Consider the following 24,917-nt stretch of genomic DNA (forward strand, 5'->3'; position numbering starts at 1 on the left):
AGATATTTGGTAAAAGTATTGAGGAATATAGGTAAAAGGGAGTGATCATACAGATCAGTCATGATTTTATTAAATAGCAGTACAGGCTTGGGGGCAGGCTATTCATTCACTATGGTGCAGAGGATAAAAACCTGGAGAAAAAAATACAACGCAGATCTATATTGATTCCTCTCTGAAATAACTTGAATGATTTTTCCTGCCTTCTAAATAGTGTTTTAAAATAATAGCATATTTATTTATTTTGGTGGACTGTAAGTTTTTAAAAATCCATCCATATTTTGTTAATTTATCACTAATAGATGTATGCAGGATGATTAGAGGCATAGATCAAGTGGACTACCAGAGACATTTTCCCAAGGCAGAATATAAGTGGCATAGTTCTAAGGTGATTGGAGAAATATGTAGAGGGATATCAGAGGTAGGTTTTTTACAGAAAGAATGATGGGTGCGTGGGTGGTGGTAGAGATAAATTGGCGGCATTTAAGAAACTCTTAGACAGGCACATGAGTGACAGTAAAATGGAGAGAAGGGTTAGATTGACCTTAGAGTAATTCAAAAGGTCAGCACAGCGTCGTAGGGCACAGGGCCTGTTCTATGCTGTTGTGCTCTATCTGCTTCGTCAATTGACTTCACTAATATTGGAGGACAGTACCAATTGTGTAGAACCCTTCCCCAAGTACTTTTTAATATCTTTCTGAGTCAGAGTGTGCCAGTCATTTACTACACTGAGCCTCCTCCTGATTTTTAATTTATCGTCCTTGTCATTGTATTTCTAATAGAAGTTACCATATGTTCAACCAATCTCTAAAATATAGTTATCAGGCTTCTGTATGCAGACGACAGTTACGTACGCATAAGCTGGAAACCGAGCCCAGTCATTGTTGGCCCATTTGAGAAAGAAGATCCATAAAGCAAATGCCCTCTGAATGTACCCACTGCCCCTCAGCAATAAAGGTAATGCAGACCTCACAATGAATGCAAATATTGATAATGAAAACTTTCAAGAGATGCCATCAGTAGTGTCTTCTCAGTATTTTCCACATACAATTGGTGAACCATCAGCAGCAACCTCTCCCAAGCCAGCAGTCTAGCATTGACCTTCTCTGGTGAGCTGACCCACATTATTCATGTGCCTGGGACCAGACCCACAAACCAGACACATTTTTTCCAAGGTGCATCATGGCAAAAAATTACAGGTGGACAGAGGAAAGGCTTTAAGGAAATTTTGAAAGGCTTCCTAGAAAAAGGGCAATGGCTCCTGCAGATCCCCAGCACATGATGGATTCAAATGGAGAACAAGCATTCAGGGTGCACTGAGAACTTTGACTCTATTTGGTGGAAGCACACAGATGGCTAGAGTAAATGTCAGAAGGAGGACTTCTCAAATTACCATTTTTTCCAAAGTAGTCAAGATTATTCCTTTCTTTTCAAAACTGTTCTTTCTCAGATTATTCAAATATGTTGTAGCCTCTAAAATGCATGCCCATCTTTCCAGTTGTCCTTGCTGAAATTCTTATATTAGTTCTGCCATGATAACAATAATGAAATGCCTCTAATTAAAGACTGTTAGGTCATCATGTGTGAGTGTGACAAAGATAAGTCACTCCTTCTTGTGCTGCATGAGTGGTCTGCAGTCTTTGAAGATATCAACCACACCATTCTCATTCAATTCATTTCCACTGTTACCCAGTTGGATAGGATTGCAACACCTAATCATAGACATTCACCAGCAATGGTTTCCCTCTTGCATCCATGTTATTATCTCTGGTATTGTCAGAAAATCATCCTTGCCCCTCCTTTTTTCCCATCAATGGAAAATAAGAGAACTGTTTCAATGTTTGCTTGTGACGTGCTGTATAAGCAGAAAACTCATTTGTTTAAATATTGGGAGAGTCAAAGCATTGTCTATGATCTACATCTCAAACACCACCAGTGAGCCAACATTTCCGTCCCTCTCCCAGAAACAGATAAAGCCATTGACTTCATTTTTCCATGTGTTTTCACTGTTATGATCCCATGTTATACCTACCATTTGCATCCAGTGATGGATCTAGCCCAGCTCTTCATACATTCACAATTCGTGACAACTTCTGCCTTGCAGAGCCTTCAACCACTTCAGGACCAATCCTGAAATTTCCTACTTAAAATCCTTAGTTATTCTCATCTATGCACATATGAACAAATCTTATCAAAGCCCATCTCTTCCATCAGACTTCAGGCCTAGTTATCTTAATTCTCTCCATCTATCATTGTCTCATTTTGCTTCTTGTTCTTTTCTATTTTCTCTGCTTTTCTTCAGGAAATTTAAAGGTCCTAAAATACAAGTGGTTGTTACAGTGTTCGACCGTTATGTTAAAATTTACAAATGCCATCTGTCTTTTTCCATTTTCTCAATGACATAGATATATTACACAGGAAGGCTATAAATTGAAGAAAGGGACACCTAGACCGCCGGCTGCTGTAACCAATGCTGTATCCTGGAGATCAGAAGGAATCAAATATCGCAAGAATGAATTTTTCATGGATATCATTGAGTCAATTAACCTCCTGGTTAGTTTTCATTTTGAAGGCTATTGTAGATGTACATATGGTTTAGTTACTTGTGCCTGGCATTGCCAGATTTGCTAATTTTCAGTTGCAAAGAGTAAAGCTATTATGATGTGCCAGGAAGATTATTTATGTTTAATGTTCATGTTAAAGCATTATGGCTAATTTATATTTCTACTGCTCAAGCATTTGATTTTTTAAAAAATAATCTTCTGCTGGCAAAAGAAATTCTTAACCATTGAATTGCTATTTGAGATTTGTTTGCTATCGTTTAAAATTAAGACCAATTATATATTAATTAAAAATAAGAACAGCAGCTCAGGAGGAGGACAATGAACTATAACTCCTGCAGGACATAAAAGCTTCAATAGACATGCTAAATTATGTAGCACACACATCTGTAGGAAATGTCTTCATCTGACATTAATTAAATTCAAGATCAGCATTGAGATGAAATCAAACATTGTGGTGGTGGTGGTGGTGATGGGAGGGGAAGGTGTAGTAGCAATTCAGTTTGGAATACATACACTAGAATGAGGAATACAGTAGAATAGAAGGATGAATACTAACTTTTGCAAGCTCATCCAAAAGTTGCAAATGCTTTATCACCTTGCTAAAAGTCCATGAAGATAACATTTATCATCCTGCCCTTATCAAGCTTCTTGGTCATCTCAAAATCAAATACAATTACATTTTTGAAACACCATTTCTCATGCAGAAAACCATGCAATATCTTCATAATCTGTCCTTGTCTTTTCAAATGCAGGTATATTGTGTCTCTCATAATCCCCTCCTGTAACTCCACCACCACCCCCCCAGTGGAAGTTCCATAGTTTCATAGATTGTTCTAACAACCTTTCTTAAATAAAGGCACACACAGATCAGTCTTCCAGTACCTCAGACTGGCTCAGCAGGATGCAAAAATCAATTTCTTCCCTTGCTTCCTGCCTATACTTGGCCTACATCACCTTCTTTTAATAGAACATAGAACATAGAATAGTACAGCACAGTACAGGCCTTTCGGCCCACAATGTTGTGCTGACCCTCAAACCCTGCCTCCCATATAAGCCCCCACCTTAAATTCCTCCATATACCTGTCTAGTAGTCTCTTAAACTTCACTAGTGTATCTGCCTCCACCACTGACTCAGGCAGTGCATTCCATGCACCAACCACTCTCTGAGTAAAAAACCTTCCTCTAATATCCCCCTTGAACTTCCCATCCCTTACCTTAAAGCCATGTCCTCTTGTATTGAGCAGTGGTGCCCTGGGGAAGAGGCGCTGGCTATCCACTCTATCTATTCCTCTTATTATCTTGTACACCTCTATCATGTCTCCTCTCATCCTCCTTCTCTCCAAAGAGTAAAGCCCTAGCTCCCTTAATCTCTGATCATAATGCACACACTCTAAACCAGGCAGCATCCTGATAAATCTCCTCTGTACCCTTTCCAATGCTTCCACATCCTTCCTATAGCGAGGCGACCAGAACTGGACACAGTACTCCAAGTGTGGCCTAACCAGAGTTTTATAGAGCTGCATCATTACATCGCGACTCTTAAACTCTATCCCTCGACTTATGAAAGTTAACGCCCCATAAGCTTTCTTAACTACCCTATCCACCTGTGAGGCAACTTTCAGGGATCTGTGGACATATACCCCTAGATCCCTTTGCTCCTCCACACTACCAAGTATCCTGCCATTTACTATGTACTCTGCCTTGGAGTTTGTCCTTCCAAAGTGTACCACCTCACACTTCTCCGGGTTGAACTCCATCTGCCACTTCTCAGCCCACTTCTGCATCCTATCAATGTCTCTCTGCAATCTTTGACAATCCTCTACACTATCTACAACACCACCAACCTTTGTGTCGTCTGCAAACTTGCCAACCCACCCTTCTACCCCCACATCCAGGTCGTTAATAAAAATCACAAAAAGTAGAGTACCCAGAACAGATCCTTGTGGGACACCACTAGTCACAATCCTCCAATCTGAATGTACTCCCTCCACCACCACCCTCTGCCTTCTGCAGGCAAGCCAATTCTGAATCCACCTGGCCAAACTTCCCTGGATCCCATGCCTTCTGACTTTCTGAATAAGCCTACCGCGTGGAGCCTTGTCAAATGCCTTACTAAAATCCATATAGATCACATCCACCGCACTACCCTCATCTATATGGCTGATCACCTCCTCAAGGAACTCTATCAGACTTGTTAGACACGATCTGCCCTTCACAAAGCCATGCTGACTGTACCTGATCAGACCATGATTCTCTAAATGCCCATTGATCCTATCTCTAAGAATCTTTTCCAACAGCTTTCCCACCACAGACGTAAGGCTCACTGGTCTATAATTACCCGGACTATCCTTACTACCTTTTTTGAACAAGGGGACAACATTCGCCTCCCTCCAATCCTCCGGTACCATTCCCGTGGACAACAAGGACATAAAGATCCTAGCCAGAGGCTCAGCAATCTCTTCCCTCACCTCGTGGAGCAGTCTGGGGAATATTCCGTCAGGACCCGGGGACTTATCCGTCCTAATGTATTTTAACAACTCCAACACTTAGTCTCCCTTAATATCAACATGTTCCAGAACATCAACCTCACTCATATTGTCCTCACCATCATCAAGTTCCCTTTCATTGGTGAATACCGAAGAGAAGTATTCACTGAGGACCTCGCTCACTTCCACAGCCTCCAGGCACATCTTCCCACCTTTATCTCTAATCGGTCCTACCTTCACTCCTGTCTTCCTTTTTTTCTTCACATAATTGAAGAATGCCTTGGGGTTTTCCTTTACCCCACTCGGCAAGGCCTTCTCATGCCCCCTTCTTGCTCTTCTCAGCCCCTTCTTAAGCTCCTTTCTTGCTTCCCTATATTCCTCAATAGACCCATCTGATCCCTGCTTCCTAAACCTCATGTATTCTGCCTTCTTCCACCTGACTAGATTTTCCACCTCACTTGTCACCCATGGTTCCTTCACCCTACCATTCTTTATCTTCCTCACCGGGACAAATTTATCCCTAACATCCTGCAAGAGATCTCTAAACATCGACCACGTGTCCATAGTACATTTCCCTGCAAAAACATCATCCCAATTCACACCTGCAAGTTCTAGTCTTATAGCCTCATAATTTGCCCTTCCCCAATTAAAAATTTTCCTGTCCTCTCTGATTCTGTCCTGTTCCATGATAATGCTAAAGGCCAGGGAGCAGTAGTCACTGTCCCCCAGATGCTCACCCACTGAGAAATCTGTGACCTGACCCGGTTCATTACCTAGTACTAGATCTAGTATGGCATTCCCTCTAGTTGGCCTGTCCACATACTGTGACAGGAATCTGTCCTGGACACACTTAACAAACTCTGCCCCATCTAAACCCTTGGAATTAATCAGGTGCCAATCAATATTAGGGAAGTTAAAGTCACCCATAATAACAACCCTGTTATTTTTGCACCTTTCCAAAATCTGCCTCCCAATCTGCTCCTCTGTATCTCTGCTGCTACCAGGGGGCCTTTAGAATACCCCCAATAGAGTACTGCTCCCTTCCTGTTCCTGACTTCCACCCATACTGACTCAAAAGAGGATCCTGCTACATTACCCACCCTTTCTGTAGCTGTAATAGTATCCCTGACCAGTAATGCCACCTCTCTTCCCCTTTTTCCAACCTCTCTATCCCTTTTATAGCACTGAAATCCAGGAATATTGAGAATCCATTCCTGCCCTGGTGCCAGCCAAGTCTCTGTAATGGCCACTACATCATAATTCCATGTATGTATCCAAGCTCTCAGTTCATCACCTTTGTCCCTGATGCTTCTTGCATTGAGGTACACACATTTCAGCCCTTCTACCTTACTGTCTTTACACCGTTTATTCTGCTTCTCTTTCCTCAAAGCCTCTCTGTCTGTTAGATCTGGGTTTACTCCATGCATTTCTTTCACTGTTCTATCGCTCTGGGTCCCATCCCCCTCGCAAATTAGTTTAAACCCTCCTGAACCATAACCTACCTGCAAGGGTATTGCTTGAGTTCCTCCATCAAGCAGGATTCTCTATCCAGCCAGCACTCTAGCTCTGAACTCCCCCTTTTCAGACTCCCACTCCTCTGGACAATAACCCTCTGCAGAATCTCAGACCAGCACATAGGAAAACCAGCTGCCCCTCCATGAACTCTGTCTATTCTTCTCGCTGCTTCAGTAAAACGGCCAAGGTAATCAACAACACCTTCTCTCTCGTTCCACTGGGCAGAATATACAAAAGCCTTAAAACAGGCACCATCAGGTTCAAGGAGAGACTCTATCCCATTGTTATAAGATTATTGATTGGCTCCTTAGTATGATAGGCCTTTTAACGTCAGTCTACCCTGTTATGAAGTTGTCTACCTACACTGCACTTTCTCTATAGTTGTTACACGTTATTCTGCATTCTGTCATTGTTTTACCTAGTACTCTTGTACTACCTCAACGCACTGAGTAATGAATTGATCTTAACAAGCTTTTCACTGTATCTCAGTGCTGGACAAGAATGAACCAATTCCAATTCCAAAACTGAGGGAATCAGCCACAGTGTTTCCTAATAGTGGAGCAACTCGAGTTGCTATATGACCTTCTCCCGCTCCTATTCTGAAATTTCTGATCATTTTATAAAACTTGCTTGATCATAAACTGCAGTGACAGTAAACACAATCGTTTCTGTCAAAGAGATGGGTATGATCAGAATCAGAATCAGGTTTATTATCACTGGCATATGTTGTGAAATCTGTTAACTTAGCAGCAGCAGTTCAATACTATACAATACAGAAGAAGAAAAAACATAATAATAATAATAAATAAATTACAGTATACATATATTGAATAGATTAAAAATCATGCAAAAACAAAAATAATACATATTTTAAAAGTGAGGTGGTGTTCACGGGTTCAATGTCCATTTAGGAATCGGATGGCAGAGGGGAAGAAGCTGTTTCTGAATCGCTGAGTGTGTGCCTTCAGGCTTCTGTACCTCCTACCTGATGGTAACAGTGAGAAAAGGGCATGCCCTGGATGCTGGGAGTCCTTAATAATGGATGCTGCCTGAGACACTGCTCCTTGAAGATGCCTTGGGTACCTTGTAGGCTAGTACCCAAGATGGAGCAAACTAAATGTATGACCCTCTACAGCTTCTTTCGGTCCTCTGCAGTAGCCCCTCCATACAAGACAGTGATGAGTGTATTTGTTGATATACCAAATCTCTTCAAACTCCTAATGAAGTATAGTCGCTGTCTTGCCTTCTTTATAACTACAGGTTAGATCCTCAGAGATCTTGACACCCAGGAACTTGAAACTGCTCACTTCTGATCTCTCTATGAAGATTAAAAGGAGGAAGAGTGATAGTATTATTGAAGTATGTGACAGAATACCTATTGACCATTTAATATAGTGTCTGGTGTCATGCATGGGAATAGTTAATAAGGTTAAAGGCTGAGAATTATGAAGATAATATCAAATTGGAAACAAAATGGGTCAGAGTGAGAAACTGAGGAGTTCAGGACAGTTTCTTGTACGGGTTTCCACAAACTGCTGTTTTGGGACTGGCTCTGCTCATTTTATGTATCTCAGTTGAGATGGTTCTCTGTGCGATGATGGTTCTCAAAAGAGCTGTTCATGGAAACCTGTACTCGAAACTATTCCACAAACTGTTTGTGGAAACCTATAGAAGAAACTGAGTTCTTGTAATGCTACATCATGTACTAGGAAAGGTGGTTACCCTCTTTACATTTCCTAAAGCCATATGCTTGGAGGAGTGGAATCTGTCGGATGCTGCATTATTAGGAAATGCAGTACCAACAAAAGCAAAGCTATGGATTAAATGGTAGAACTTTTGTGAAGAACTTGACAATTCTGAAATTGTGAATTCTTGCAGGTGAATACACGTGGCTGTATCGTCCACAGTGAGATTCTGGGACAAATTCTGATTAATTGCTGCCTGAGTGGGATGCCTGAAGTGAGCTTAGGCTTCAATGACAATGCTCTTTTCAACCAGAATTCAAGTAAGTACATGAGCTGGGAATGGAGGAAAATGACCGGAGTTCTGAGGATCACTGAATGATCAGGCCAGGTTCACTTTGAACCTATCTATCTGACCTTGGCAATTCTATTAACAAATAACAAAGGCCATTTTACCACTTTTGGCAGAGTAACTGCAAGCACTTATGTTAGTTTTCCAAACAAAGAAAAGAGCACCGATAGAAGCTTTTCATACCAATGTGTTTCTGAACGACCTGGTGTTGTTTTGCTGTCCTAATTATTGCTATAGCACTGCATCTATTTTTTTGTCCTATTCTGTTACATACCTTGGTCCTTTTTAAAAGTTACCATTGACTCTGCTTCTACCTCCATTTCAGATACTACAGTGAAGATTCAAACAAGTCTCTGTTATCAAGCAACAAATAATGCTCTTGGGCATCATTTCAGAGATTACCTAATTACCTTTTTAAAATGTGTCATTTTGGAAAGATCATTAATGTGTTTGTGATCTTACACTGTGGTTTATATGGCAGCATTCTTGAACCTGTAGACCTCTTTAGTATCTTGGTTTGCTGTTGTCAAAGTATTGAATTTGCACGTTGATGGTATGGAGTGTTAGGCACTTTTCTTCGAGAGTGATAGTGCTGAGAAATGTTTTCTCTAACCTAAATTGCATCTGTATTCAATGACTAGTATTTGCAATCAATCTGTTCTCTGCAACTAAGAATGAATTCAGAATCAGAATTACATAAGAACATGAGAAATAGGAGCAGGAGCAGGCCATCCGGCCCATCGAACCTGCTCCGCCATTCAATAAGATCATGGCTGATCTGTCCGTAAACTCAGCTCCATCCACCTGCCTTTTCCCCATAACCCTTAATTCCCTTACTATGTAAAAACCTATCTAACTGTATCGTAAATATATTTAGTGAAGAAGTCACAACTGCTTCCCTGGGCAGAGAATTCCACAGATTCACCACTGTCTGGGAAAAACAGTTTCTCCTCATCTCCATCCTAAATCTTCTCCCCTGAATCTTGAGGCAATGTTCCCTAGTTCTTGTCTCACCTACCAATGGAAATAACTTTCCTACTTCTATCGTATCTATCCCTTTCACAATTTTGTATATTTCTATAAGTTCCCCTCTCATTCTTCTGAACTCCAGAGAGTATAGTCCCAGGCGACTCAATCTCTCCTCATGGGTTAACCCCTTCATCCCTGGAATCAACCTGGTGAACCTCGTCTACACTGCCTCCAAAGCCAGTATATCCTGCCTCAAGTATGGAGACCAGAACTACACACAGTACTCCAGGTGCGGCCTCACCAGTAACCTGTATAGTTGCAGCATGACCTCCCTGCTCCTGAATTCAATCCCTCTAGCAATGAAGGCCAACACTCCATTTGCCTTCTTAATAACCTGTTGCACCTGCAAACCAACTTTTTGCAATTCATGAACAAGCACTCCCAAGTCCCTCTGCACAGCAGCATGCTGCAATCTTTCACCATTTAAATAATAATCTCTTCTTCTATTATTCCTTCCAAAGTGCATGATCTTGCATTTACCAATGTTGTATTCCATCTGCTAGACTTTGGCCCACTCACTTAACCTATCCATATCCCTCTGCAGACTCTCCACATCCTCCACTCAGTTTTTCCACTCAGTTTAGTGTCATCAGCAAATTTTGCTATGCTACATCCAGTCCCCTCTTCCAAGTCATCAATGTAAATGGTAAACAGCTACGGGCCCAGCATCAACCCCTGTGGCACCCCACTCACCACAGATTGCCAACTGGAGAAACACCCATTTATATCAACTCTCTGCCTTCTATCGGTTAACCAATCCACTATCCATGCCAATACATTTCCTCCGACTCCATGCATCCATATCTTATTTATAAGTCTCTTGTGTGGCACCTTACAATCAGGTTTAATATCCCTATCATGAAATTTGTAGTTTCCTAGCAGCAGTACATAATAATCAGAAAAAAAACTGTAAATAACAATAATATATATATATATCTGCTGTTGGAGGGGAAGAAGCTGTTCCCGAAACATTGATTGTGTGTCTTGCACCATCTCCTTGCTGGTAGCATAAGAGGACACGTCTTGGGTGATGGAGGTCCTTAATGATGGATGCCACATTCTTGAGGTATCTCCTTTTGAAGGGATCCTTGATCTTGGGGAGGCTACTGTCCATGATGGAACTGGCTGACTTTACATCTTCCTGCAGCTTCTTCTGATCCTGTGCAGTGACCCCTCCACACCAGATGGTGATGCAACCAGTTGGAATGCTCTCCACGGTACATCTGTAGAAATATGCCAGAGTCTCTGCTCACTTGCCAGGTCTCCTCAAGCTCCTAAAGATATATAGCTGCAGTCGTGTCTTCTTTGTAATTGAATCAATATGTTGGGCCCGGGATAGATCTTCCGTGATGTTAGCACCCAGGAAACAGCAGAGAGCAGAGCCTGCTATAATAATGTATCAAACGTTATACCACATAGTACATTTTGTACACATGCCTAAATACAGTAACACAATCAGATACAAATACTGTATCAGTGCTTCAAGTTATAACATCAAACCTGAATTTTATATTATTCAGAAAATAAATAAATCTTCCCTTTCTCATGCATTCATGGTGAAATCAACATACGAGGGTATGTTTCCAAACTTGAATTCAAATAAAATATTTCCAAACTTGAATTGAAAATAAATGTGCATTCTCAGGATCAAAGTCAAGAATGTATTCCTGCCAGAGTAGTTTAATATCTCATTAAATTCATTTTTATTAAAACAAATTAAGCTGACTTGCATTTCATTTAAAGGTAAAATAGATGAGTGTCTGAAACCTAGTTAATATTAACTTTCTTGTTCCAATACAGTAAATGCTAACATGGTGGACTTTGAAGATATAAAATTCCATTCGTCTGTTCGGCTATCTCGCTTTGAGAATGAACGTGTCATCTCCTTCATCCCACCAGACAAGGAGTTTGAACTGATGTCCTATCGAGTTACCAACCGAGTAGGATATGACTACTTGTATTAACGTATTATTGTATTGGGACATTTCATAAAAACTTCTCAAGGAATATGAGTCGTAAATTGGCCACTTGAGTGAACTTATGGTATTATCCTTGAATCATTTAACAAGCTAAGTACATAATTCAATCAGATCTATAAACTATATAAATGTATTATTCTAATTTCAATCTATTTCAGATGATTGATCACTCTTTGAATCCATTATTTCAATAACATGTTGCTGGGCCACTCTCGCACGATAGTTAAAGATAAGACTAAAAAGGACTGATTTCTAATTATGGATTACTGTTTGAAGAGCCTTAGTTTTTCAGTAATTTCCAGTTAGAACAATATTCATTTTTTTGTTGCAAATTTAAATTGGAAGGAATGTCAACTATGAAAATAATGTTCTAGATTTTATTACTCGTAACAAGTAGTGCAAAAAATCTTACAAATTGAATTATGAAATAAATGACTATGGGTGCATGTCTATTCAGGTCAGACCATATATAGTGGTTGAAGCAACTCTACAGAAATACTCGCATAGCAGAATGGAGATCACAACGAAGGTAAGAAAATGAGTAGGAAGATGAGGGTGCAGTGTTCCCTCTGAGGTGAGTGCATGCACACATCTTGTGCTACTAGCACACAAAGGGATTTAAACTGCACACAAAAGGTTGTGACCCTCTACCTCGTTGGCATGATAAGTGTATTTTACGATCGTACACAATCACATTTCCTTTTCTGGTCCTGATGCGGGTGGTGTTGGCAGTGTTGAATTTGTGATGATCTGTCTGCAGATTTTAGGACTGGTTTATTTTTACTGTTTTTATTTAAGAAATTATCGATTCACTATGTCGAATTCTAAAGAAGCAAAGTGCAAAAGAACCACTAGTTCATTTAAAGCGGAATGGCTTATTATCCTTAGAATAGCTTCAGCGTTACTTCCACTTAAAAATTCAGTGTTTACACGTTGTCGTCACTGAGCAAAACATTGCACAGCACAAGACTTTTGTGCAAAGTAGTCATTACAAGTTAGAGGAAAATAGCAAGGGTGGTTATCTGTATGAAAATAGATTGAATGATTTAGCGTTTCTTATGAATAGGTAATCACAGTGTCAATGACCCTGTTTGGATAACAACTATCAAGCATCTCTTCTGATAAATTATTTTAATTTCCCCTTACTCTTAATCCACTACCATTGTGCCATTTTGTATTAATCCCTGGGTATTTGAGTATCTCAACCAATCTCCTTCATGGAAAGAGGCAAGACATGAGGCTAAGGGAATTATCCTTCAGTCTTTGGCTTCAAACCTTCTGATGCTGTGAAAAGACGTTCACTTAAATGCCATTTATTTCTCCTCCTTAGTGAATTTGACGGTTAAATAGAAATATGTCTCAAAGATGCTTCCAATACATTATTTTGGAGATCTTTTATTTCCTCCAAACATAGAAAAGTGTAGGCATCAAGGCATTGCATTTTGCTATTTTATAACTTATTTCTTCATTGGGTAGTTAGAGGACAAACAGAAGTGGCTAGAATTTTTTTTAGTCTTCCCTAGCTTGGTAGATTGACTGGTCCAATTGTGCACTAGGCTAGGATAGACAATCATAGAACACTTGTGTCACAGGAGGCCATTCTTTCCATTTTACCCATGATAGATGACAAAGAGTTATCAAACCTAATTTATATTTCTAATAATTGGCCTGTACCCCTACAAACTCAGCTTTTCAAAAGCATGTCAGTGTACTGTTTCGCTTTGAAGGCTCTTACCCCTGTGTTTCTTTCCAGCAGTGACCTTCAGTCTCCACTGTCCTCTATGTGATTCATTGTTCTTCTTGTCTCCCCACTAATCTCTTACCATTTACTTTAAAATTATGCCTCAAGGTTTTTGACCCCTCTGCTAAGGCAAGTGGGCTTTTTCTTACTTACTCTGTGGTAACACACAATTTTGTACAGTTCAGCTCAACCTTCCCTTGATGCTCTCTATTGCCAAGAAAACATTGCCAGCTTGTTCTATCTTTCCTCATCACTAATGATTTCCTAGCCCTGCACCATCCCCCTAAACCTCTTTTGTACCCAGCACAGAACAAGCACAACTAAGAAAAATTGGTTCAAAGCAAGTACCTTACTGCTGTATGGGTTAGTATCATTCCAGACAGTGAATTGTACTGTATGTGAAGCCATAACATTATGTCTATATACACTGGTAAAAAATAATTATAGAAATAGATATTCTCTGCAACTCTGTGATGTCGCAGGTTAAAGGACAATTCAAGAAGCACATTATGGCTACAGACATTGAGATTATTATCCCTGTTCCCAGTGATGCTTCCTCCCCAAGATTCAGCACTATTAAAGGTTCTGTAGAATGGGCACCTGAGGACAATGCTATCATCTGGACCATGAATTCAATTAAAGTAAGTTAATGTAAAATATGAAAATCTGGGATGTCCACAAATGATCTATTACAGCAGAAAATTTTACTCTGTTAGGTTTGTACTTGTGTTTTTTGATATTTGCAGAATTAAAGTGGTTCATTTGGGCTTAAACTGCTGCAGAAATGGTGCTTCAGGTCTTCATGTGGATAATTTCAACGCATCAATTAATGACAGATGAGAGACCAATCAAATATGCCTTTGATACTTTTACAATAAGACCATAAGGCATAGGAACAGCCACCAGGCCAGAGTTTTGCATTCAAAAATCCTTTATATTTCTAAGTCACTATTTGTCCCTACTGAACTGTAACATGTTCATTAGCTAGAAATCAACTATGGTAACGATTCAATATTGAGTTCCCTTATAAGCTATTGGTTTCATGATTCTTTACCAATTCTAAAGGAAAACGTGTATATAGAACATAGAAACTTACAGCACAGTACAGGCCCTTTGGCCCACAATGTTGTGCCGACCCTTTAACTTACTCCAACATCAATCTAACCCTTCCATCCCAAATAACCCTCCATTTTTCTACAACCCACGTGCCTATCTAAGAGTCTCTTAAATGACCTCGGCATTAAATGGCATTAATCTACAGTGCATCACCCACAGTCCAATGGTCTGCGCGAGTGGTTTCACCGTTCATTAAAGGCTGCTCTGAGGGCCTCTTGATGGACAATGTTGGCACGGTTATCTTCCATGGATCCTGTTGGGGCTTAGAATGGCTCCAAAAGAGGAACCTGCAGGCCTCCGCCGATGAGTTGGTGTACGGGCAGCTGCTACAGGTGCCAGGTGATTGTATTCCTGGTGCCATGTCTGCCTTTTCAGTGTCTCAGTAAACTCAATTCTTTCACACCTATTCCTACTGCACATCAGGTGGTACAGCACTCCTGGGTTCCACTTAACCTGCAGTCTACCTCCTCCTCCCTTCTCCGCCATGGTGCATATCAACGTCCCTTTTAAGCCCCATTACGATGGTCCATTCCGTGTACTGGAACAGGATGCAATGACTCTTATTGTAGATAGGAAGGGTAAAGCGGAATGTATTTCTGCAGATCGCATTAAACCGGCTCACCAAGACCTGAATGGCACCACGACCATACCCCCTGCATCGTGACATGACCATGTCCGTGTCAGCACGCAACTGGACAAGCCAGTGGCACCTGCTGTTACTCCAACCAAGGTTCACAGGAGCTGAGCCGGGAGGCTCTTACAAGTTCCTTCAGACTCACACTGCCGGTTTTGGTGAATTCTGGGGGTGGGGGGGGCGGTACCTGTTTAAGGTAATGTAAATGGGTGACAGATGACGCATATTGTCTATAATAGAAACTCATTCATCATTCACAAACACCGTCATTGAATTATTGTGTTCACTTTAAGAGATGGTGTCTGATGTGATGACATCAGTGTAAGTATAAGCTTAATTTAAAAGCCTTATCATTGTTTCAAATCCAGTTGTGGTTGAAACTTTCTACTTCATCCTTCTTCAGTACTCTATCCATTGAGACTTAGTCACATTGTGCACTATTGACCTTAGTCACTGAACCACTGACAGCCATGATTTAGCTGGCTCTGTTCTATATTCTGTAAATCTCTTCACTAAACCCCACCCCCTCTTGTTTATTTCTCCTTTAGGATACTCCTTAAAATTTCTCCATCAGCCAAACTATTTACATCTTGGTAACGTAGCTTATTTAAAATACCCTTTAGCTCCTTTTGATATGTTAAATTTGCCTAAAAATTACCATATTGTTCTTCAGCTAACAAAAGCTATAATTAGCAGTCATTCATTTGTGAAAAGGACAGCTTATTTGAAACATTGGGAATCACAATTTTCTCACTACTGAATTCCATTACATTAGCTTTGCTCTGATGAGTAAATGGAACAATCAATAATTATCGATGAAGTAAAATGGCCTAAAAATGGTCTGTGATTCCCAAGTACTGTCTATTCATCATACTAACATGCAGGAACATAGTCAGACTGAGAATTATTAAGTCATAAATGGTTGGAAGAATCTTACAACATAGCGATCACTCCACAAGATACCAACAGCTTCCCTCAATAACTTGAACACAATCTCTTTTACCTGTAGTTATACATCAGTGCAGAGAATAGCTATCCAAAAGTTTATGGTTTTATTTTAAAGATAAAAACCTTTCTAGTATATTTGATTGCTGATGATGTTATATCATTGCTCAATTGTTTAAGGGAGGGAAAGAATTTGTAATGAAGGCACATCTGGGACTACCGAGTATAGAGGCCGAGGAACCTGAATCTAAACCTCCAGTCAGAGTGAAGTTCAAAATCCAGTACCTAGCCGCATCAGGTCTACAGGTACAGTTCATTCATCCTTAACAAAACACCTTTAGATGGCATGTATTTAATTAATATTTGTATCTTTACAAAGGTGAATAGCACTGCTAGACCTAGAACAGAAAGCTCAATTATTGCAGTTTAATGATTTACCCTTGCTTGTAAAGGCAATTTATTATACAAACGTATTTCATATTGGGTTAAGTGTAATGTCTCTTTCTGTGTTTGATAACCATTTATTTCAAGTATCTTATAGACAAATCTTTGACTTTGAAACTGTGATCTTATAATGACCTAACAATGAGGAACTCTGAGCTTAAAGTCCAATCTGTGCACATTTAAGGTATAAAACAGTTAAGAGATAAATCCAAATTTTAATCAAATCTATTGTTGTTTCACTTTGAGATTGTGACTGGAATCCCTGTGAGATTGATGTAATGAAAATATTTCTCCTTATTTTCTCTATTGCTGTTAAACGTGTCTCTCCACCCCCCCCCCCCAGTGCCATTCTCCCATTCTTGTGTTTTCTCCCCCTGTACTTCAACCTATACATAACATTCTTAGTGAACCCAGCTTGGTTAGTCTTGCTCCATTATAAATATGGTTTCCTCAATAAATCCTGATCGATGAAAGAAGTCTTGCTGGTTAAGTAGGTGTACCATTAATTAAGTTATAATGTTTTATATTGAATGAATGTTACAACAAGCTCCAGGCAACCACTATTTTTCTTACAGTGCTGCCCAGTACCAATCGCAAACAAGAGAAGATCTGCAGGTGCTGGAAATCTGAGCAACATGCACTTCACTATGCTGGAGGAACTCAGCAGGCCAGGCAGCATCAAAAGAAGATTCTTTCCTAGATGCTGCCTGGCCTGCTGAGTTCCTCCAACATTTTGTGGGTGTTGGCCAGTACCAATAGAATTTTCTTTGATAAAATATTAGATATTATGTCAAACAAGCACCTGAATAACAGTTTCATTTTTATAGATCAAATATGTGCGAATAATAGAGAAGGGACGCTATGAGGCAACTTCCTGGGTTCGATGCCTAACAAAAAGTGGAGGTAATGCTTCATTGAAAAATTGCAGACATTATTTTATGAAATAAATTTGTGGAGTTTAGTAGTGTACAAGATGAAATTTTGTTGCACGTGGAGAACTCCTGTTTTAATTGTGTTACAGTGAGGGGGTACCAAATAAAAATCACCAAATCCAACAGGAAGTGAGAATAAATTGGGTGCAAGTAATCCTGATTTACCATCTTACTGATTGACCAGGTAGTTATACAGACCGAGACTGTATAGTTTGTGCATGGTGATGAAGTTGGAAATAAATCCACAAGTTCTCAGCCTGAGGAGGAACAGGATTCAAATCATTAGCCACTTATTAGATTGTCAAGTGTGGACACTTGACAGATTCAGAAGAATAAATCTGTCGGTACACATGACTGTCTTGATTCCACATGGGGCAACAGTAACATTGCTGTACTTTGGGATGACCACGGGTGATGTAATAACAAATCTATTGCTTTTCTTTGTTTTTTGGTGGCTGCCTGCAAGAAAATGAACCTCAAAGTTGTATATGGCATATATACTTTAATAATAAATAAATCTCTCATTTGCCCCTAGATTTTCAGATTCGCATTTAAAATACACAATTGACAAGTTTCTGAAGAAGATTGGGAGGATTCCAAGTTTGGACATCATTCATAAGAAGTTCATTGTTGTCTGAAACTCAGAAACAAAGGTCCTTGGTACATGGTTCATTTTAGATAAAAGACGAAACAGTACAGATTTAAAAAAAACTTGAATAATTTTATTACAGAGAAAGGACAGTTACTTCAACCAGTTCTGAAATTACATGTCTATAGGCCACCAGGATCTGAATACGGCCTCAGGTTTGTGTTACTTTGACAGTATGAAAATACTTGTTCATTAAACAAGTACGCATGCACATGGCTATCGCTATCTGATGGTGTTTTTTTATGTTAGTTGTCCTGGTATGATGTTGCTTTACCACTTCCAATTTGTGCTTGTTCTTCCATTAATAATTATGGTGCTCTGAAAACGTGTGTTATGCCTTCTGGGTATGTACAAAAGGCAACAGTGGGAGTGGCACTTGTTTTGAAGAGGAACCTGTTTAGATCTTGCTGCAGCAGTGCAAGGTAGTAGCTCGTTTTCAAAGTGAAATCAGGGATGGGGCTTAGTAATGACACCAACATGCTATTGTATAGTGCAGCATTGTAAAATAGTACAATTCCCTGCCATAACTACACCACCTTTGAAATGTACGGGTGAAACTGTTAACAGATATGATCAATTGTGATTATAATGCACTGAAACTACATGCAGGAAATTGTGGAACAACACAGCTGGTGGGAAAAATTGGATCATCTACAAGACTGATGACTGGGATTGCAATTCCCAGATCGACATCTGGTGAGTGTCAATTTGAAGCAGCTTATTATGTTGCAGATATTATCAGTGGCCCTACTGTCTTCATTGTGCAGGGGTAAAGTTTTAGCATTTGTTACAGGAGAGAATGGGACCCACCTCGAATGCAATTGCATTTCTGTTAGGGAGTGCAAAACTTTCCACCTTCCTCATGAATCAGCGATGGTTTAGATTTCCTGCTATTGCTTTGGACTTCTCTCTTACTTTGGCTGCTATCCAGTAGATTTCTTGGTCTCTTTCAACATCGGTGCACAGTGTGTGGACTAACTGCAATATTCAATAATTGCACGTACACAGGGCATGAGAACTAGATCACAAAGACCTACATGCATCTGCTGCCTGTCATTGAGGTTAACAACCCCTTAGCACAGGAAGAAGCAACACACACAAACTATTGAAGGAACTCACAGGTCAGGCAGCATCTATGGAAAAGAGTAAACAGTCAACATTTCGGGCTGAGACCCTTCATCATGACTGGGGAGAAAATATGGTCAGATAAAGAAGGTGGGGTTAGGGGAGGAAGAAGTATAAGGTAGTAGGTGATAGGTGAGGGGGAGGGGTGAAGTAGAGAGCTGGGAAGTCAATTGGTGAAAGAGATAAAGGGCTGGAGAAGGGGAATCTGATAGGAGAGGACCTTAGGCCAGGGAAGAAAGGGAAGGGGGAGGAGCACTAGAGGGAGGTGATGCGTGGGTGAGGAGAAAAGGTGAGGGGGAAATGGGAAATGGGAGGGCGGCAATTACTGGAAGTTTGAGAAATCGATGTTCATGCCATCAGGCTGGAGACTACCCAGATGGAATACAAATCCACCTTCTTTTTGCTTCATCTTAGCATACCTTTTCTACTCCTTTCACTGTGGCCTCAGCGTGATAGTAGAGGAGGCCACGGTGAAAGGAGTAGAAAAGGTATGCTAAGATGAAGTGGTAAGGTGGTGGATTTGTGCGGAGGGCAGGGGAGAACAGATAATCTTACTGTGCTGTAAACTGGGGTCTTGGCCGAGAGTACCTCCTATGTCAATCTTTAAATTTTCCCTGAATCGTTCAGCTTTTCTAACAGAAGAATCAAATCTTGCAGGATCAGCACCAACAGACACATAGAAAGTCTGTCAGGTTTAATAACAATTGACGAGGTGTTACACTCAAACTTGTACACTCCAAATATTTCAGCTCAGTTTCAATTCTACCAGTGCTAACTGAAGAAATACTCACTGTAACTCATGATACTGTACCCCCGTTACCATTCAACCACATAGAGTGCAGCTTCTGTTCGAAGCGGGTGCAATTCCCCCTGCTGTTTTCTGCATTGTCATCTTCTTTGGCTGTCATCCAGAAGTGAAACTGGCTTGTTTCAGCTCTAGTTTTATGGCTGAGGGGAAGCACATGCTCTTTCATTGAGGAAGCACGGAGGGTAGTTTGAGAGGTGATGAGGTGTGGTACCCCTTTCACTGTTTACATCGACCTGAGATTCTTAATACTATCCAAATTCTGCTTCTCCACTGGGCCAGGGTAAAAGTTGGGTACTTGTTTTTAAAAGGAGGCTTTAAAAAGGAATGTTATTGAACCTTTTCCTCTGTCCACCTGGTAATTTCTCCCCTTGCCTGAGCTTGGAATAGAGCAGTTTCAGGTGCTTGATTATGCAAACAAATCGGTCTCCCAAAAGGCAGCGGCTGAGTGTAACAACAGACTCGATGGTGGTGGGATGCTGGCCTGGCATCAATTTTTTTCTCACCAGTAAATTTGGAGGATTTTACAGCGCCAGAATTGGTGGCATCCTGAGCGTCTGCTGTGTGTAGATAGTCCCAGTGTCATGCGTATAGAGGAAGGTGAGGATCACTCCTGCTCTGTAGCCACACAAGTTTGTGCCAGGTCTGAAGTCTTTATCTACAAGTACTATTCTCTCAAATGACCAAAGTCTGGGCTGGTGTTTTGAATTTTGCCAATGACATATGCCTTTGCTGAGAGATGACTCCCACACAATAAGTGGTCCACATTTTTCACGATCTTAAACATTTAATGCCAGAAAGCAGTGTTTTACAGCAGGAGCAAGTTTGCAGAGGAACTCAGCCTGGCAGACGTTGTGGAAGGTCCAACTTCATTTTGCTAACTGTACTGCAGCTGCAGCTCAAACATATTTCAATAATTGTATTTTTTAAATTTATTGAGATACGGTGCAGAATAGGCCCTTCAAGCCGCACCCTAGCTTAATCATGGGAGAATTTACAGTGACCAAATAACCCACCAACGGGTACATCTTTGAACTGAGAGAGGAAACCAGAGAACCCTGAGGAAACCCACACGGTCACAGAGAGAGAACGTACAAACTCCTTACAGGCAGCGGTGGGAATTGAACCCGGGTCACCTGTACTGTAAGGTGTTGTGCTAACCATTACACTACCATGCCACCCAATAACAGACATCCCACCCTGCAAAAACTCATTTCAGGGAGGTAGCATCATCAATTTGCGGGAGACTTCCGGGAGAGGTGGGATATCTGCAATAGAGTAGCTCCTTAGCAGCTAGCCAGCTAGTTTAAATAATGTTAGCTATGCTAATGAACGAATGACACCTGTTAAACTCACCTCAACACGTCTTTTACAGTCTTAACCCACCATGGGTAATAGAAAAGTCACCGTTGCAAACAGTGCAGTGAGCAAAACTGTCATTATTTTTGACCCCTATTAGGCAGGGGTACACTTTAGTGTAGTCTGGGGTGACGAATGTTTTATATTTTCTTTTTTTGGAACACTCTGCCATGGAGCTCTCTCTCTCTCTCTCAAAAAAAATTGATTTCCAGGATATTGTATATAATTTGCGGGCATCAGGGAGTCACTATCAATATGTGGGAGACTCCCGGAACTTCTGGGAGAGGTGGGAATGTCTGCAATAATGACTGGTAGTTAGCCAACTTGCTCCAATAGGGTAAGGGGTAGGTAGACTGTAATGGCATATTTTAAACAAGCTAGCTCAAATCACCAAACACTGCAATTAAATCTGGAACACAAAAGTAAAGAATCACCCATGACGAGGTTGAGTTGAAGCTTTCTAGAGTAATGATGCTAGGATGGCATATATAGAGTGGCAACTCAGAGCAGGTCTCAAACTGTTGGCTCTCTTCAATAAAGACACATTATAAAATAAACAATTTAAACTTACATGTTAAATATTTTAATTATGGATCCCATTCATAACAACTTTACTCCAACAGAACAAGATTCATAAGTGCAATGTAAATTACAGAAAATGAAATTCCTCAGCTCTAGAAGCAGATACTGTTAAATAATCACATAGAATGGAGTGATTAATTTAAAGCAATAAAAAAAATATACCTTCCTTTCAATTTTTTGAAGATACACCTCAGGTATGTGTTTTTTCATGCTTTCTCTATACAAAAGAACTGAACAAATCTGGATCCATCTCTACACTCCCATTTTCATGCAAACATTAATACAGCATCAAAATGTCATCCTTAGTCCAATAAATAGTTTCTGTACACATTGTACATAGATACATATAAAGTGAACCTTTTCCCTTAACATCAAACTCCTTCTCAATTCTTTCACCATCCATGTTGAGATACGTCCCAACATTCTCCTGTCCAATCAGCTTCAAATCTCTGCAAGTTAAAGTGCATTGACCACTCGAACAAAAACAGTGAAGAGGGGGTGATGTTTGCTCTGATAAACTTTACTGCTGCTTACGTCTGGGGATAACGGAGTCTGTTCTATCAGTGTTCTTCAGTTTTATCGTATCCTTGTAAAAAGGTTAAGGACAGATTTGGATTCCTGAAAAAAAAAGTCAAACAATTAACTGTTTCAAGAAACATCTAATGCATGCACAAACTTCACATTCATATACTAAGGTTGGATACAAGGCAGCAATTCAATAAAGCTACAGATAAAATCTAACATAATTAAAAATTAAATTCAAGTGTATCAACTTCATTGATTTGCTGTGCATTGCTCCAACAACTTGTATTAAGCCAGCATGAAAAAGATTCAATTTATAGAACTGGCAAAATAAAAGACGGGTGGAGGAGAGGAATTTTAACAATTGGTCAAAAAAAAAGGGATGAATGGAAGAAACTGAGGGGGAAAATTAGAAAGGGAATCTATTTAGTGTGAAGATGATGGTAGCATGATCACCAGTTCTGGGATTAGCAGCTGTTCAGGAATCTGGAGTTAGGCGTATAAATACCAACACCTGAACAAATCCCATTAATTTTTAAAGATCAGAGAACCAAGAGAGTCATGAAAGTACGTCTGAAATGGCCAGGAAACATTTACACTGTCAGCTTATAGCGGGGCAAGAATGTAGTTCAGTATTCAATAGTTTAGTGGGTGCAGAGTGGGAGGGGAATAAATCTCAGGCGAAGAACAAAGGGTCAGGGGGTAGGGCTGAAGCTGTTGGGTAGATCGAGTCCATGTGTTGCCCATGTTCTGCTCTGAGAATGGGACGTTCAAGGAGAAAGGTAATTGCTGATGTATAAAGCAGCTAATTCCTTTAACTAATTCCAAAGGAAGTATATTATGTCCAACTAATCTTTCTTTTAGCCTACTGGGAAAATTTAACACTAATACTGTATCTGTAAAGGCTGAGCACGTATTCTTGAAACATTTCTACGGTTCTGTGAAGTTGTTGTAGTTTTATGCATTTGGCTTCATCTAAAACTATCCTTAGCTTTCACAGAGTGTTATCAAACAAAACAGCAGTACTTGGCTGCACAAGGGCAGTTTACACGTGGAGTGTGTACTGCAGTACACATGGCCTCACTGACAATCAGTATATGCAATAGGTTACAAGGGAATATATAACAAAAGCACTGCTTCAGAAAATTCTGGATTTTGAGAAATGGCTGATGTCAGACCTTAGTACAAGCAGTTTTGCAAAAAAGCTTCCTCTATTAGATAACCAAACTTCTAAAAATTGCTCCATTTAGTGTGAAGCCATGTGGCAAATGGAGGTTGAGAAAGGTACAATATAAGTGTTAGTGCCTCTCAAAAAATAGCTCAGCCGGAGAAGCAATCAGTCATTGGGCATCTAATAACGACCTTCAACTACCATGTGACTCTAAAGATAAAGACACATTCTTTTCAGCTAGATGGCAACAAAATTGCACACCAAACTTGTTTTGTAACAACAAACCGTCAACTTGAACACGTACCAGCTACTCAAGAAATCCTTGGTGATTTTCCTCAAAGCACAGACCTATGCTAATAATGGACGGATCCCAAATACCCACTCAACTCTCTCGCCCAAAACCCAGATGGAACTTCAGGAAAGCCAACTGGGAAAAATTCACCTCGCGAGTCGACAATTTGTGCAGCAGAATATCGCCCACCACCAAACCTTTCCACCCATTTCATAGACTCATGCTGAACTGCGCGAAAGAAGCAATAGTGAGAGGCCATCAACAAGAATACATTCCTTGTTGGTCTTAAAAAAAAGTGAAGAACTATTTCAAGGGTTTAAAACAACAGACAATACAACTACAGCTAATGATCTCCTCAAATCACTCCGTAACGACAGACAAAATAGATGGATGGAAACTGTTGAAAACATGGAGCTCACTCACTCCTACATGAACCCTCCTCAAAAAAACTAGACCCCAACACAGCACCAAAGCAACAAACTAATTATCCAGTCGGTGCAGACACAGTAGCAAAATACATCAGACCAAGAAGAACACACACTCCTAATCATAAGTTCAAAACACAAGTCAGATCCGAATACCAAAAACTTTGCATTAGCTCACTAGATGACGCACCTACATTTCCAATAACAGCAGCTGATGTAAAATCTGCCCTGCAAAATACTAACTTAGCAAAAGCTGCGGCATTAACGATATCTATCCAGAAATGCTGCAACATCTCCGAGAAGGGAGTAACAAGTGGCTAACTAGTGCTTTCACTGATGTCATAACAAAAGGAAAATACCCTGACACCTGGAAATGTGCAAAGTCATTGCAATACCTAAACCAGGAAAGCCTGCGGATGATCCAGCAAGTTACCGGCCAAGTTCTCTCCTCTGTTGTACTTACAAACTTCTTTGGTGTGTTATTTTATCCAGAATATTATCTCTGATAGATCCTGACATAGATATTGAACAAGCTGGCTTCAGACATCACCACAATATAAGTGAACAAGGT

At 40.3% G+C, this 24,917-nt stretch overlaps 2 protein-coding genes across 4 annotated transcripts in view; one reads left to right on the plus strand and one right to left on the minus strand.

Moving 5' to 3' along the window:
- LOC134354912 (AP-1 complex subunit mu-1-like) overlaps positions 1–18,285 on the plus strand; it is a 28,875-nt gene extending 10,590 nt beyond the window's left edge. For both annotated transcript variants that reach the window (XM_063064382.1, XM_063064380.1), the window contains exons 5-12: positions 2,403–2,550; positions 8,441–8,567; positions 11,426–11,565; positions 12,062–12,133; positions 13,828–13,986; positions 16,221–16,346; positions 17,312–17,387; positions 17,952–18,285. In XM_063064382.1, the coding sequence (XP_062920452.1) occupies positions 2,403–2,550; positions 8,441–8,567; positions 11,426–11,565; positions 12,062–12,133; positions 13,828–13,986; positions 16,221–16,346; positions 17,312–17,387; positions 17,952–17,971 (868 nt within the window). In that variant the 3' untranslated portion in view covers positions 17,972–18,285. The remainder of the gene's footprint in view (positions 1–2,402; positions 2,551–8,440; positions 8,568–11,425; positions 11,566–12,061; positions 12,134–13,827; positions 13,987–16,220; positions 16,347–17,311; positions 17,388–17,951) is intronic.
- Positions 18,286–21,935: 3,650 nt separating this feature from the next.
- LOC134354911 (fizzy-related protein homolog) overlaps positions 21,936–24,917 on the minus strand; it is a 47,669-nt gene continuing 44,687 nt past the window's right edge. For both annotated transcript variants that reach the window (XM_063064378.1, XM_063064379.1), the window contains one exon: positions 21,936–22,554. In XM_063064378.1, the coding sequence (XP_062920448.1) occupies positions 22,513–22,554 (42 nt within the window). In that variant the 3' untranslated portion in view covers positions 21,936–22,512. The remainder of the gene's footprint in view (positions 22,555–24,917) is intronic.

The sequence above is a fragment of the Mobula hypostoma genome, chromosome 12 (genome assembly GCF_963921235.1).
Source record: "Mobula hypostoma chromosome 12, sMobHyp1.1, whole genome shotgun sequence".
In the NCBI taxonomy this organism is placed as follows: domain Eukaryota; kingdom Metazoa; phylum Chordata; class Chondrichthyes; order Myliobatiformes; family Myliobatidae; genus Mobula; species Mobula hypostoma.